This window comes from Danaus plexippus, chromosome Z, assembly GCF_018135715.1.
Source record: "Danaus plexippus chromosome Z, MEX_DaPlex, whole genome shotgun sequence".
Lineage (NCBI taxonomy): Eukaryota > Metazoa > Arthropoda > Insecta > Lepidoptera > Nymphalidae > Danaus > Danaus plexippus.
The window spans coordinates 4843366-4860325 of NC_083559.1; the positions used below are offsets into that span (position 1 = coordinate 4843366).

General features: G+C 30.1%; 2 protein-coding genes across 4 annotated transcripts; one reads left to right on the forward strand and one right to left on the reverse strand.

Annotated features, from left to right (window-relative positions):
- Positions 1-378: 378 nt before the first annotated feature.
- Positions 379-5170, forward strand: LOC116777650 (secernin-3). Its single transcript, XM_032671316.2, has 6 exons — positions 379-651; positions 1672-1868; positions 2041-2347; positions 2577-2768; positions 2836-2970; positions 3036-5170. The coding sequence occupies exons 1-6, from the start codon at positions 487-489 to the stop codon at positions 3249-3251; spliced, it is 1212 nt and encodes a 403-aa protein (XP_032527207.2). The 5' UTR covers positions 379-486; the 3' UTR covers positions 3252-5170.
- A 522-nt stretch (positions 5171-5692) lies between these two features.
- Positions 5693-16322, reverse strand: LOC116777870 (protein male-specific lethal-1). Of its 3 annotated transcripts, none has more exons than XM_032671625.2 (11): positions 15523-16321; positions 13837-13968; positions 13497-13542; positions 12603-12753; positions 12404-12525; positions 11648-12333; positions 11414-11540; positions 10399-10562; positions 9908-10032; positions 9294-9491; positions 5693-8958 (listed from the first exon to the last, which is right to left on the reverse strand). In XM_032671625.2, exons 1-11 carry the CDS (start codon positions 15913-15915, stop codon positions 8886-8888), a joined length of 2217 nt encoding a protein of 738 aa, XP_032527516.2. In that variant the 5' UTR covers positions 15916-16321; the 3' UTR covers positions 5693-8885. The 3 variants fall into 3 exon arrangements, 2 of the variants coding, with proteins under 2 accessions (XP_032527516.2, XP_032527515.2); XM_032671624.2 differs by having other exon boundaries at positions 13497-13626; XR_009753392.1 differs by lacking the exon at positions 5693-8958 and having other exon boundaries at positions 9351-9491; positions 9908-10043; positions 13497-13626; positions 15523-16322.
- Between the last annotated feature and the right edge of the window lie 638 nt (positions 16323-16960).

Here is a 16960-nt window from a genome sequence, read left to right on the forward strand (position 1 = left end):
ACTGTTTTGATGTTTGGCATTGACAAGTAGACTTTGAGCGTTTTATTTCAAAATGTCTTTTCAGCACATCTATGGTCATTATTGACTCGTGTAATATTACGTTAAACAAGTCTTGACGACAATATGTGTAATATAAGTTTCTAAACTGCACATATAGCAGAGTAAATGAACTCTTGATTTTATTAAATATTGCTGATTCTATACTCTAGTTTGCCAGTTACATAATTAGTAAATCAATTTTATTTTTGGAGTGCTGATATCATACTCTTTAAAATATTGTAGTCGATTCTCTACTACATTTTTTACCTCTTCTATCCTGTCATATTACATGACATGACTCATAAAGTTTGTGTCACACATTATTCACATTTCAATTTGACATGTGACAATTATTATTTGGCATCAGGCATTGTGATTACGTTCCGACTTCTGAATTCACGCAAACAATTCGTTAGGAAAAATATTAAAAAATATTTACTATTCGCTATGACAACTATAATGGAAAAACCAAGATCATGTGATACTTTTGTTGTTCTTCCACCTCTGACAATAAACAATGTTGTAATATTTGGAAAAAATTCAGACCGTCCACAGAACGAAGTCCAAGAAGTGATATTGTCCCAAGATCGAACTCGCGACTCTAAATTAAAGGTAAAAAATTCAAACCGTTTATTTAATTTTACTAAAACTTCCAATTTTGTTTACAATACTCTCAAAAACCTTATAAAAACAATCAAACCAAACCCCTCAATCAAAATTGTTGTCATTCTTGTATCTAAACACTGTAATACTGAAATCAAATACAAAATTCTAAAATATTTTGACCATTGAAAAATTTTGAATGTATTGAAAAGACTTGATTTTACAATGAACAAAAATGATAAAAAAACATTATCTAAAAATAGTTTCTCTCACATTATCTAAAATATTCACTGATAGTTTTTTTTAGTTACTTTGTAAGTTAAGAATTTTAACATGGATTAAAAAATATCTCATATATGCTACAATAGTGTTGTTTTCCTGTTTGTTAAGATTTTCCTTCATCTATCTGGGAAAATATGCAAAACTTGCTTTCATGACTAATTCTAGTAAATAATAACCGTAACCAAAAATTTCCTAGATTGCATCACAATATCTCCCAAGTCTTTTTAATTGTCAGATATATTTTATAAACAATACCATTGTCATGATACATTAAAGTATACATACATACATATATTACTTAGTTATTTAGCAATGATTTCAATTACAATTGATAATTTTGAATTGTAAATGTTTTATTTATATTTCCTTCTTGGAATTATTTTCTAAGAAGTAGCGGTTCATTCTAAATACAATGTTATATTTAACGAATTCATTTCACATGTACTCCATAATATAAATAATATTAAGCTTAAATAAAAATATTTATAGAAAATAGCTCAATGTCTTTAACAAAATTGCATCACAGAAGCTCTCTACCCTTATTACACTTATAACAAATTCTTTCACACTCAAATTATTTTGTGATAATTCAATAAAAAATTAGATTAACCATCACCAATAACAACTTGTAACAATTCATAAATGTCAAACAAGTTGTTTTCATTCATAAGTGGTTTGAGTTGTGAATAATTACCACGTATTGAAATAGATTTCATTATGCTACATAGATTTTGCTTATGATTCCAGTGCACTTATATAACAATAGATGAGTGCACAGATCCAATAAACAATGTGATATTAAGCAAGCCCGCTTGGATGTGGGGAGCTGAAATGGGTGCCAATGATAAAAATGTAGTGATAGGTAATGAGGCTGTGTGGACTAACAACAATGAAGGGGATGGAGATGCAAGACAGAAGCGTCTCCTGGGAATGGATTTGGTGCGGTGAGAAGTTTATTATATCAGTATTGTTCCAATTCCATTTTACTAATATTAGAAAAATTTCTATAATAACATCTGCCAATTTCACTTCACAACATGATTCACAGCATACTAAAAACAGCAATATATTAATTAGTCTAATGGTAAAAACTGTGTATTGTATTATGTCTAACAGATTAGGCCTTGAGAGGGGAAATACAGCTGAAAAAGCTCTTGATGTGATCACATCACTATTAGAGAAATATGGACAAGGCGGGCCCTGCTCTGAATATGATGACAGTCATTTCTATCATAACTCCTTTCTCATTGCTGATTACAAAGAGGCTTGGGTACTTGAGACTAGTGGGAAAATGTGGGCCGCAGAGAGAATTGATTCGGGATACAGAAATATTTCCAATGGACTTACCATTGGAACGAAAATCGATAAGCATTCTGAGGGGCTGTTTGAAAAAGCTGAGGCTATGGGACTCTGGGATGGGAAGGTTAGCTAAACATAAATCATCATAAAAAAACCTTTATAGCTAATGTTGGTCTTTCATAAGATAATAATTAATTTAAGTACTAACCATCTATCTTTTAATTTTTAAATTCCATTAATATTTTGTACGAATTGTAGTAGATATAAGTTGAACGATGTCTTTATTTAATAAAATTTCATCTTCGTTATTGCAGTCATTGCTATAATTGAAATTAATTAAGCCGTTGTGACAGGGTTTGTTCGACTTCAGCGCTGCATTTTCTTCGGGCGGAGACGAGCTCCGTCAGAAACAGGGTGAACGGCTTCTGAAACAAGCAACAGTGACTTCTGCTTTCGATGTTACTGATATGTTCCGTATACTGAGGCACAAAGAGAGTGGTATCTGCCGCGCATGTGACGACACCTTCCCCACCCAAGGAAGCCAGGTAGTACACACTATATAGTAACATGGTAGGCTCTATTGTTTTAATTAATTTCCTTTGTTATTTGTAGGTATCATCTCTATCGTCAGTTGGCATAAGCGTACATTGGTTTACAGCGACTCCAGACCCGAGCGTATCTTACTTCAAGCCGTTCGTTTTCACTCCTAACGCTAGAATCTCACCGTACACCGAAAGCCCGTCAGCGGTATGAGCAATTCCAATATTGTTATTGTCGGTATTTCGTGTTTTTAACTAATATCAATCCCACAGCCGAATCGCGAACACCATCTTTATAAGTTGCATTCGGCGCACGTTTTGAAGAATAACAACGAGAAAATGTCGAAAGTACTGGCTGATATCGAGAACGGATGCATCGCGGAAATAACAGATTTCATGAAGAAATACGAGCTTAAAGAGAAAAATATCAACGAACTCGACGACCTGATGAAGAAGTGCGTGGAGACAGAAGTCAAACTTTACGGTTAATGAAGTGCCTTACTCTATATAATTTATCAACTTACAGCTAATTTAACTCCATTGCTATTTTCTATATTTTACCTAGCATACATATTATAATAAATATAAATGCACCCCTTCCTCTTAAGTTATGTACTTTTGTACTCTTAAGTTTTACATAAAGTGTTCGTTACACTCAACTTGTTCATAGTAAAGCTGTCAAGGATATATTCAAATTAAAATCTTTTGAAATATTTCAATGCATTCTTGTTAAGATATATGTATGTTGTATGAATTATATATTTTGTTATAAACACAGTGTAAACGCGCCTTTATCCCGTTAAGACATTGTTCGAATTATGAAACGGTACTATGACGGTTTTGCTGGTAGTAGGTACTTGGTTATGAATCTTTTTACACATGACAATAGATTTCTTTTTATATAATATTTTTTAACATATTACCTCCCGTATCATAGTTTTATCTTTGACTTTCAATTTTTCATATATACATAAGCCTTAATTTAGTTTTTCGTTTTGCTCTTGCATGACTTAATATTAGATAACAATAGGATAATATTTTATTTATATTAAATCTTAAATTTTAAAACGAAGAGTCATTTTTTATAATTCTAAAAAAAAAAAAAAAACAAATATATTACAGTATTAGATCTATTCGCACGTAGAATATTCTATAAATAGTGTTAATTCGAGAAGCCAGTAATTGCTTTAATAATGGATGTGCCATCAAAAGGAGCTGTGTTATAAATAAATAAGGTTCAATTCCGTCAGACACGATCAACAAGCGGCACTAGAAACTAATTAACATTTACATTTTGTAGACCTATTAGACAGATCGCTTAAGTTAAATGAAATAGAAACTGTGATAAAATAGCAGCTTGTAAGCTATATTTTTGAATCGTTTCCGAAAAGACATATTGAATGATAGTATAATTTTAACGATTCCGTGCTCTCGATCTGGTGACTTTATTTTATAGTTTTATAGAAAATGATTTGATTTTTGAAGTCTGAACTCTTTATATTATTAAAAAAAATGCGTCTGAATTGAATAAATCCAAATATATTTTATATTTAGTAATTAGTTACTTTTAGTTATACAATTCGTAGTGACCTTAAACTTATTCAATGATTTTAATTCCTTGTGAATGTTTTTTTTTTTCTTCTTTATCCTTAATATATTATACATTGCTTTCGGGAAGAAGAAATTATGTTATAAGCACACGCGTTTCGCGTTTCTCCGCGGTATAGTGTAACACTTATATATACTTAAATTATAAGTATACAAGGAAACAAACATCTTAAGTGTATATTTTTATATCAATAATATTTGAATGCTTTTGAGAATATATATGTTATAGATTTATTATGCTTTACTAGTTGCCTTAAATGATTAACACGAATTGTTGGTGGAAGTTGTCGTTCAGTAATTTTAACAGATCGTTGATGTTTATCAAAATGAATATGATGTATGTATATGAAATTAATTCTAATCCAGAACAATTTAAATATAAAAGAATTCTTTAATAAAATGTTAACGAAAAATTTTGTTTATTGACATAGTGAATAATTATATAATTTTTTTTTTAAATTTATGGTTACCGTTTTTTAAATTTAGAATTTTTGATATTTACCTTTATTGTGATTATTAATTGAATAATCGTGCCTTAAGCTTTGTACTCGATAAAGCGATGTGTTTGTCCCACAGCTCTTGTTATTTTAATATAAAATTGAATTACGTACGTAACTTAGAACAAGTAAATGTATGAATTTTTTTTAAAACATGCGGTAATTGCTTGAAAATATGTGTCAAAATTGTTGCCATACATTAATTTCATTTAAATATTTTTTGCATTCAGATCATTGCAATGTTTCGAACGGTTTAGTGTTAATCATTGATTTTATGTGCAATAAAGTTAGTATTCAGCCTGATTCGTCTTTTTTTTATTTTAATAAAAAAAACCTTTCATACATCTCTTATATTATTGAAAAAGAAAAAAATAATCACAGCAGGACATTGATAACAACCTCTATATTTATAACTTGCATCTATACATTTAAACTCTAGTCAGCTTTTTAAATATTTTTATAAATATTTTACTACCTAACTATAAAATCTATAAAAAACCGACTTTTATATGCACCGTCTGTATTACAATACGAGTTATTGAATTATTCATACTTGTGGGAAAATAAATTTAAAAACTTATCCTTGACTTGTGGGCTTCTGACATCTCGCTTGGTGTAACGTCAGACGTGCTGAATAATTAATTATAGAATCGTGATTTATAACGCGAATAGCAAATCATGTATTCCCCATATCTAATCTCCCCGCTCACAAGGTTCGTTAGTCTTTAGAAATTACTATACACGTGCATTCGTATACATATATTAAAATGTTTTTCCTCAAAGCGATATCTATAAGCAACATCTATAGTAAATAAAACGACTGAATAGAATCGAAGAGACTTTAATTTCATGTACTTATACAACTTAATCTGAAGTATCACATGAAACATAATGATAGAACTGGGAAAGATAAATATTAAGCTACGTAAATTCAATAGAATTAAAAATACAACTTGTACACTGAAACAACACATTGGAGATTATTTAAATGCCACATATTAACAACTACACTACCTAATATTACAACATTCACTTCCAAAATATATTTTTATAACGTGGCTTTCGAAACCCGATTTGAAATCGAGGGAGAAATGTCGACAATCGACTATTTAAATTTATATTGAAACAATAAAAACTATCAAATATATACCACAATATAATTAATGAGATCTTAAAAGACAGTAGCAACCTGATGCAGTACGAGTAACTTCATTATACACACACGTCAGAACATTCTAGAACAGTGACTTACCGAATAACACTTACACTCCGATATCACAATCACGGTACACACCGTCTGATTCAAAAAGAACCCTTTCACAGATGAGATCCAACCTTTATACATTACAACGTTACTCGTACGCTTTAACCAACATTAGAATTAACAGTCTATAAACTATACTTATTTTATTGTTACCAAATATGAAGTATGAAGACAGTACGAGAGACCAAGGACATCTAAAAATACACTCATATATAGTTATTAAACATAGCTACGGTTTTCAATAGAATATTTTTTACACTGATGACTGATTTGACAAACTATTCAATATACAAGTCACAAGTTTAAGTTAAATGGCTACGTCACATTTGTGTTAGTCAACTATTAAACATGCATAGACCATAGCTGTATAGAGATATACGAATTTAGTCTAAACACCGAATGAATCGTTTAAAATGTAATTTATAAAACAATGACACTGATAAATCTTGTGACTGGAGATTTTTCTCTATACGAAAAACCATAGAACATTGTACACTACACTAATAAACACGTCAATACATTAAAATCTGACATCAAAATTTTTATATGTTCTGAATATCGCTCAATAAAACATAGATACAAAATATTTACATTACGAATTTACTGCGGCACAAAACGAATATATATACACATATATTTCATGTCGAAGATACATAATACGCAAAATCATTGGCAAACGCATATTACAATAACAGAAGCAACTAGAAAGATACACTAAGGCATAATGACCTTAAATCATTCCAAACAGCATAGTACATAACTAATGAACTGCTGAAAAAAAATATTTATATACACAATTATATATAATTATAGTCAAAATAAAACAAACAACCATCATGGGTGTACTCAATAATTCATTCACATTAAGTCCATAAACGCCAGTACTGAAAGTAATTATGAGATATTATTTCAATGGGAATACTTCATTCAACTTAGTGCAGTACATATTAACACTATTTAAACATTTAAAAGACAAAACCCATCCTATTAATGACTTCTTTTTCTCTATGGAATATTTACAACACAATAGCATTAAGTAGATGTTGATTCTATTTGCTTAAGGGTAAGTGTATACGATGACTATAACTTGTTTAAGTTACTATCCTTACATATATATTTTTTAAGTAATTATAAGTAATTAATTATAGTGCATACATAAACGTCAAGTCAAAACCATAAACAACTCCATATTTACATTCCAAATATTATTACATCAATCATTAAATTACAATAAGAATTTTAAATCTTGATCATATATCATTATATATATCTTTTTTCTAATAAATTATGTACTATTCACAATACTTATTTAAATTCTTAATATTTGGCTTACACTATGCAAGGGGAAATTATACTGACTGATTTAAGAAATATAATAATTTACAGTTATTGTAAAATATATATAAATTAATTCATAAAAATTGTTAGCGAATGACATTCTTTTTTTAAACAATACAAATCATATATGTGAAAACATTCGAATTTCAAAAAGTTGAATGAGAAAAATTAAAAAATATATATATCCTAATAAATGGCACCCTTGCAAACTCATCACATATATGTACAAAATAAAAATTGAAACATAGAATTTAACCCTAAATATATACTACAAAAATGTTATCAGAGAGCTAACAATACTTAATAGTAATTAGATATGATTCAAATTCTAAAATGAAACAGCAAAATGACACTATATTTTATGATTCACTTATTAGTTTCTCTACATCTACACTTTTTATGGCTACTAAGCGAGCTACATTCAAAAATTCTAACACTAGTTTCTCCATATAACTTTTAGTTTTGATGTAATCTTTCAAGTCATGTGACCGTATTGTATTCATAGCTAAGCTACAAATTCCAGAATCATAAAACCTCGCATACTAATAGTATTTAATAACGAAGACTATTTAATTTTTTTGGTTACCTTAACCTTAATCTAAATTGAAATCGAAAACTTGATTCAGTAATATTTTTCTAATTTGTTTATTCATATTTATCATGATTGAATTTACCTACGGACTGTAACTGTAACTACAGATTTAATCGTCTATGCTAGAATTATCTATGATCTTAATATCGATTTTGAAGTACTTTATAAGTATAATGAACCAAAAAATTTTTTATAAGTATCCAAATTCTAGATTTTTTTTTTTAATGGAAGTAGATTTAATTAAAAAAATATATGTGAGGGGGCATATAAATAAAGTAATAGTTTAGGAATGTTGCTATTTCTATAGAATTTCGTCTAAATAGTAGAATGCGGTAATCTAGAACTACCCTCGGAGGTTACTGTTATAAGTATATTTCAGCAAAAATTCTACAAGCCATTGTGACATTTTGTACAGTACAATGAATAATTTTATAACCTTATATATTAATAACCCTACTTAAGAAACGTTAAAACGGCAATTCTTCATTGGATTTACCAGTACACGTACCTATCGGAATACTAAATGTTCGCGATGCCCACGCCACACCGGCGGTCCAAAGCTAAATTAAAGACACTAAAGTAAAAATACTACAAAGTTATTATACATCAATACTTTGGAATATCTGTTTTAAAACGATCAATTAAGACTTATTCTCTTTACAAGCAAACTACGAGGATTCCTTTTTTTATAAACAGTGACGGTGAATTTTTATTTTTGTTTTTTTTTTTTTCGCTAACATAAATTTGTTGATATTGTTAATATTTTAGTCCATTTACACAAATTTTACTGTTCCATAGACGACGAAGGTTTCAAATCCGTATATTTAAGAGTGAGTCTTCGATCTCTTTGATCGCTTCAAAGCTTTCGATGTTCGCACCCACGGCAGCATGAAGTCACTGAAAATATATTTTTCATTATGTCTATTATATTATATATATTGATGAGACAACTTAAGCTTTTAGATGGTCACAGTGTATCTATTATTAACGAAGTTTTCAGTAGCCTTATGAGTTTGTGATATTATAAACCAACATTGACCCTATCATGTATGAAGATTTATGAACTGATGTAAAAAAAAAATGTATAGCAACCATATTTGCATTCCTATCCTTATACGATTAATTTATATATTTAGCTTGTCTATAATATAATTTCATATACATATAATTTTTTAAGCTTGTGGATTCAAACTTGTATTGGTATTGGTTATGATATAATATTAAAAACTAACGATTGCGGCAGTTGCGGCATTGGTTCCCCGAATCCAGTGACGGGTAAGTCATCTGTTATTTCGATGAATCTGGCGTCCTGTGGCCGAGGCCATACTGTGTACACCGACGGAGCGCTCACTGTCGAATTCCAACTGTCACGTTGACGTTGACGGAGACGTTCCACGTGACGCTGTTCGCGTATTCTACGCATGTGCCATCTGTAATAAAATAAAATCTTATAACGTTAGTTTTTAGACTTTCGACTTCACCCACGCCCGCTGTCTTTTTTTAAATCAAGTTCAGAGAGCAATGTGTATAGCGGTACAAAATTATAGGCATTAAATTTAACCAACCGGCAGCGACATCTGTGGTATCCTAGACGACACTTCATATAAAACAATTAAATAATAAATACTAGGAATTGTATGATGAATTATGGCCCATATTTTAATCAAATTAAACTGTAAATTTTCATCAAAATCCGTATTTTCGTTCCAAGACATTGTTTTTGCATGACAGACCGAGAAAAATACGTATATAAATGGATATTTTTTTGCATTTATCATATAATAATCATATTATATACATTACCAAAGAAAGTAACTGGCTAATTTAAATTACAAAGCATATAAACCTCAACTGCCGCCTCTCTTCAGCTTCTAATTTCTGATGTCTCTTCTCGAAAACCTTGTCGTCAACGTTCTCTGTTCCTTCTAGAACATAGGAGCTGGTGTAGGGCTTCTCTCGCCATCTGGGTACCTGTAGCAGAACTACTTTTAAAGTAAACCCGCTAGTTTCTGTACAGTGACTTTATTTTTTCCATATAAAAGCATGGAAATAAAGTAGTACGAGGAGTGTTAGTGATTTATTAAAATTGAATTTCGTTAGTCGTAATGTTAGTCTAAAGCGTATACATTTAGTATAACATGATCCATAATAGCTCGCATGGCTGGAATTCTAGTAATAACAACACTTATTATAGGATATTTATTTATATATAAATATATTCTACGTTCGTTTTCTTTACTGTTATTATATACTATTCTACTGTTCTGAGTGTTAAGATTGTTACAAGGGTTAGCAAGAAGGAAGACAGCATCACACTATCGTATAGAAAGTTGGTACCTCTACGGTCGATGCTTGAGTATCAGCTGGTGGATCTACATCTTCAAATTTCAGATCCTGATCCAGGCCCAGGTACCAAGATAAATCTGGATCGCAGACCAGAGTGTGATAAGGCTTGTCGGTCATCAAGCTGGGTACAGGGGATTTTTTACCGCGAGCAGCTGCTATAAAATTTAATTACACATTTATTTGACCATTTTTATATATTATATTAACGCATATTTATCGTATATATCCAAAAAGGAATTTGATTAATACATTACACTGAAATACCACAAAAGCATATGAACTAATATCTGCATATTTCGACGTGTTGCGGTTTGGGTTTATGGAAAATGCTCATTGAATGTAAGTCTCAAACGAATTGAAATTGTTAATATAAATTCAGGTCAAACTTTATTGAACATTTTGGTATTTCAATTAATGTGTAGTTAATTTCGTCTTTAAACATCATTAACTTCACATATAACATTTATTGTACTGTGGATATCTGTTTACTATTAATCAATATCATTTATAACAAAAATTATACCTTTCATCTGTGTTGTTTTGGATAATTTTGCTTTTTTCTATATAAATATAATTAATAATGATCTATTCTGTTAGAAATTATGTATGGATAATGTCTAAATATAAATTGAAACTGGGATAAGAGGACAAAATTTTGTTAGATTTTTGTAAGTTTGGATGTGACATGTTACTATAAAAATGATAGCACTTATAACTAAAAAATTCAATCCACCTTGTCCATTCACTGTTTTTGCCTAAATAAATAGGTATTTTTAAAAAAGAGATTTCCAAACAAAACTTTACATAACGTAAATACACGGAACTTATTTTCTTAAGTTTCTTCATAATTTTTTCCAAATTTTACTTTTCTAAAATTTTCATTAAGGCGCTATTCCTGTTTCAAACAATATAGGATATTTTTTTCGGCCAGTTTAGAATTCAGTGTATGCATAGTTCAAAATATTTCTGGTAGAAATTTATTTTAATTACTTTAAATATATCCCACCTTTTCCTTTAGAGGCCTTGGGTTTTGTAGCTGTCTTTTGTGGTTGTTTTCCAAGGCCAGTAGCTGACAGAGCTCTCTTGCGACCACGGCGACTATCACTTCCACGTTTTGATTCAACTGCCTCTTCCTAAAATTATAAAAATATTAGCATCGATCTACACCTATCGCCTTGTGTAAGGGAAAACTATAAGAGCTGTTTGTTACGAATTAATGTTGCCATATAAATTAACTTACTTCACCAGGCACGACGAGGCTGCTGGTGCGAGCGCCGCGCTTCTTTGTCTTCTCTGGCACAACCTTCTCGGTTGGATAGTCCAATTGATTCAAATTATCCAAATTCAGAGCAGCGTCAGAGCTGAACAATTCTTGGAACTCAGTAGCGTCCAACGACGGCAACATCTGGTTGCTTGATTCACCGAACGAAAAATCACACAGGCTAGAATCGTTTCCTAGATTTTCGGTGTACATACGCCAATCAATGTCTGGCTCTGTTTTTATGAGCTCAATGTCCGGTTCATCTAGCAGCATGGGGCTTGTGTTGTCCTCCTCTTTCTTATCTTGATCATACGTGGACATGAATCGGTTCAAGTTCTTGTTCTTCGTGGTCGGCCTGTCATAAATACGACGAGTGCTCTCCCCAACCGATTCCAGCACCTTCATTCTACCGTGATTGGTTTTCTGTAGCATTAGTTTTGGTATGGGCGACTGTTCCCTCATATCGGCTTCTCCTAGTTGATAAGGATCCTCTCCCGTTGGCGTAGTATCTATTAGCTGAAGCCTGTCTGACAGGGATCCTGTGTATTGCACTGTCTTTTTCGGTATAGTCGTGCTCCGTGATTTGCCATAAGTATTTAATGGCTTTGATTTCTTATTGACGCTGTATGTCCGGCCGAGACTTTGTTCAGGTTCTGTTGGTTTTGCTAAAACATTTTTTATTAATGAACGACATTATTAATTGAATCTTTTAATATTTTTTTTCTATGCACTTACTTTTATTTGACGTGACAGTCTCTGGTATATTTGCCTTGGGTGTCTTTGTCATACGACTGAGACTACCGATGCCGGATGTCCGCCTCCTTTTCCTTTGGATTCTTTGGATTATAGTGTTGCCACTAAGAATAATGAAAGTAAACCAGTTATTATTACCTTTATTGTTATTATGGTTGTAATGATATGGTTAATAATATACCTGTTTGATGTGACCGTGTAAAGGGCATCCGATCGGCTCTTTGTTTCTTTTTTAACGAGAGATCTCTTGTTGTCAATCATTTTGTAGTCGCGATTCAGAGCCGGTGTTTTCAGATCACTGGACATGAATTTCGGTTCTTCTGGGAGTTCCGCTAAAGGCATTGATATATTTTAATTATTTATTGACTTAATAAACCTTATTTGAAAACAATATTTTAATTTTTTTGTTAATATTTATTTCGTATTGCTGACCGTGCTACTTGTATCTTGAAATGATATCGTATCGTCCATAATGACAAATCACATCATATAAGTATCTCTTAGAGGCAAAATTATGAATTCATATTGACAAACTAAGCCCATATGAAAACTCTATAAAGGGAAACTAAGTTGCAAGTAAACCACTACATAGTTTGTTTACGCGGATGCATCAAATGTATGATGAAATACCGTTCTAGAAATCTGAGCACTTTGCGAACTATCAAAACCTCGACTCTCAAAGCCACAGTTAGTTCGATAATGTTAATGAAATTATTTGTTACTTTGATGGATATAAAATGAAACAATGCAGGAACTATTACAAATACTTCAGATTAGTTAACCTATAAATGTAATTAATTGGATAATCTAAGAGAACAGCTTATTTGCTTTGAGCGAATACTTTTACTTAATAGTTTTTAGAAGGTCAAATCACTCTAAAAAATACATTTGTATGAATGTTAAAGGGCACCTTAAAGTATGTACTTTAGTTGAAAAAAAAAACATCCCTTTTTCACATATCAGATGCATTGTTCTATTTAAACAATGAAGGGTATTGTTTTTCAATAAAATATAAAATCTTTTTGCATTTATTACAACGTTTTGTTTCATATCGGATTTCAATAAATATGCATACCTGGATCTATAGTCGTCCTCGCGATCCCAAATGACAATGGTGTATCCTGCCCAAAAGTTTTATTGTTATCAAAATGAAAAGAATTCCCTTTATCTGGCAAAAGTAGTTCTGTAAAGCTATTTAACATAATCTGAAAATGAATACACAACACAAAAAGAAAATAAAAAATAATTATATAATAAAATCATAATCTTCAACTGAAATTTAATTGAAATATATATATACATATATACACATATATATTTATTTATCTATCTAATAATTGAGCATTAATAAATAAGCAAAGCTAGTGTCTAAATTGTTTATGTGAATTGTGTGTTAGAATTATGATAATTTTCACCTGGGGGAGGCCGTGTTCCTTTTTTAAGATGCTTGAAGTAACAGTCGCATTGGGTGGACTAAGTATGGAGTTCATAAATTGCTGCTGTTGTAAAAGACCCTTTCTATCCATTCGAATCAGCTTCGATTTAAGCTGTAATGTGTAAAAGTAAATTTACAGTGTGTTATACTCGTTATAATTTAATTGTATACTAACATTATCAAATAACATCTTAAAAATACAATTTTTATGTCAAATCTACTCAGAAAACAATTTTCATAATTTGTTATGATACTAGTATATTTTATGTCTACTGTACTAGTCTAAGAGAGTACGGCCGGATATTCAATGTAGAAGTATCTATGTTATATATTTTACTAATACATTATATGAGATATTGTTAAAATTACATAAATTACAATGTCAGCTATGTGTGGTTATTAAAAAAGTTTGTTCTGCCTAATAGCAATGTATGATTGCCCACTACCAAAATATAAGCTTTTTTATTTTTGCCTCTATATAATTATTATAAATTTTATTTATTTTTAGTTTTAGCAAATCTAATTTATTCTATACCATGCATAAAAAATGTTATTTTGTTATTCCGCCTGTTTCTTCGCAAAGCTAATTTGGTCACAAGAGTTTATAAAATCACTTAACATATATATAGAATATCCAATATATTTCTATTGACAATAAACATTTCGATCTTGTTTAAAAAGCAAAACCAATATGATTTATAACATAGTTACATTACAATTTTATACACCTAAACAATAATTTCTTTCAAATCATACCAATTGCAGAATATTTTATTAGGAAAAACATACTTGGTGATGGACAATTATAAAATGATATAACATTAATGAACAATGTTTTATAGTTATTCTTTACAGTACAAGACTGGTTTTGTATAGAACAAGATTGCTTTTGTACAAAAACTTTACTTCGCTGGCGATATTATAATACATTTTAAGTATCTTATAACTATATGTGGCATATGCAGCGGTGGTAAAGACTTTTTCGCAGTTGCTAAGCAATTTTAGAAAAGTATAATTTTTTTCACACAATTTATTTGAAACATCGCAATTGTTATATGTTTTCACAAAAACCCAATCAAATAGATGATGTTGACATGTGGTAGAATTTCTCAAATATATATTATTTTTAATAAATTCTGGCTAGCTTTAGGCTTTAGAATTTAAAATGATATATCTTAAAATAAAAAAAAATTTAAGCTTTCAATGAGTAAAAACTACATAGCATTATAAATTGTGTCTTAAGCAAAAACATTTCTTGTATGACAATAACTCGATCTATATAATTAACACTACCCATTGTAGAGAATGAAAAAAAATATTATGATGCACATAAATGCAATCGGTAACAGTTAAGAAATTAATTTTTATATATCTATAATCTATATGCATACAATACAATTTTTAACTAAGCTTATAATAAAGAAATTTAAAAATTACTTATTTTATTTCCAATAATGTAAATAGTTTTAATAAATACAATTTTTCACTTTATATTTATTCGTTTGCATTATTACTAAGAATACAAATAAATTCTCTTATCACACCATTAACCCCCAAGCACTGTATGGGATTTCATTTTAAATTTGTAATAACTATTTATATACATATTAAGCACGACATGCAAATAACAAACAAGCCCTATTTTTTAGAGCTAGAAACAACTTACTGTATCATTTTCCTGCTTTAAAGCTTGATAAAGTTTATCTCTTTTAGTTATTAATTCGTTTTGTTGTTGAATTAGATCTAAATGATATATTAAAAGTTCCTTCAGCTTTTTATTTTGACTCTCAGTAACATTAAGTTGTTCTGATAGCCTTGATATGTCAGGAACTGCACCCGAAATATTTTTTTCGTCACCCACTACACAATGTGTGGATACTTCCACTTCCTTCTCTAGCTGAAGATCCTGCCTTCTATCAGAACTCTGAGAATGGCATGCATAAATATGGTCAAAAGGAAAACTCAGCAACCCGTCTTTCGCGTCCAATTGGGGTAGTCTTGGCAGTTCCGCCGAGAAATTCACCAAATTCGTTTCATTTACACTATTGCGACTGTTCATTTTTATAGGAAGCCAACCGTAAGTCACTTACGACAAGCCAGCCGGCTGTCAAAACCTAGCTAACAAACTCGCCACTTAAACGTTTCATTACAACGAATTATTGGTTCTCTTTGTCAAACTAGTTCATACAAAATAATAAAAATAATCCTTATATTAATTCAGTATCACATTGTCAAAAAGCTAAAATTCAACGCACTTATCTACTTTCTTGTTCTGTCATTTCTTTCACACATGTAAAATGATAATAGACGATTATATAGGAATGAAATTTTATATCAAAAATATCGCACAGCAATCTGATTCACACACTTCTTTAAAAATCTAATAATCTTTTAAATTCATTACTTTATCAACATTTAGTTTATGTCACCCGTACAATAATTGTAACAATACACATTATTCATCAACTAAGCGTCAAGGCGTCAACCATAGACATCTGTTTTTTCTAATTCGGTAAGAAAGCGATCACAGTATAAATCTAAATATATTTTAACATAACCATAAAGCTTTGCTCACTTATTAATTAAATCAAGTAAATAAAGAGAGGTATAATTTTACAATTATATGTACATTTTAGCTATTTATTATGAATTTGAAGTAATTATCATATTTATGTAATTTTTATAATGCTGGATATACCTAATAGGAAATTGCAGTTATTATAACATTTGCTATATATTTTATATGTACAATACTTTTAATACTAAAGTGGTACAAGATAAAATTTAACTAAGTACAATCATATAAAAAATTAAATTTTTGAATACTCAAGTTTTATTGCCTCAATAAAAATAAAATTATATTATCAAATAAAACATTTTAGTCTCGTAGGCAAGCCATTTATGTTGCGTACACAGCCATTATAATTTTAAAAATGTTTTAAATTCCAAAATATTTTGTGGACGAGAAAACGTAAGTGATGAATTATGTTTAAAAGTTGAACTGGAGCTAGTAAAGACGTTTAATATCTAAAACTTCAAGACTTAGACAATTTCACAAGCCAATCCAAAATAAAATGTTCATTTTCCCCGTATCCGCTTTAAAA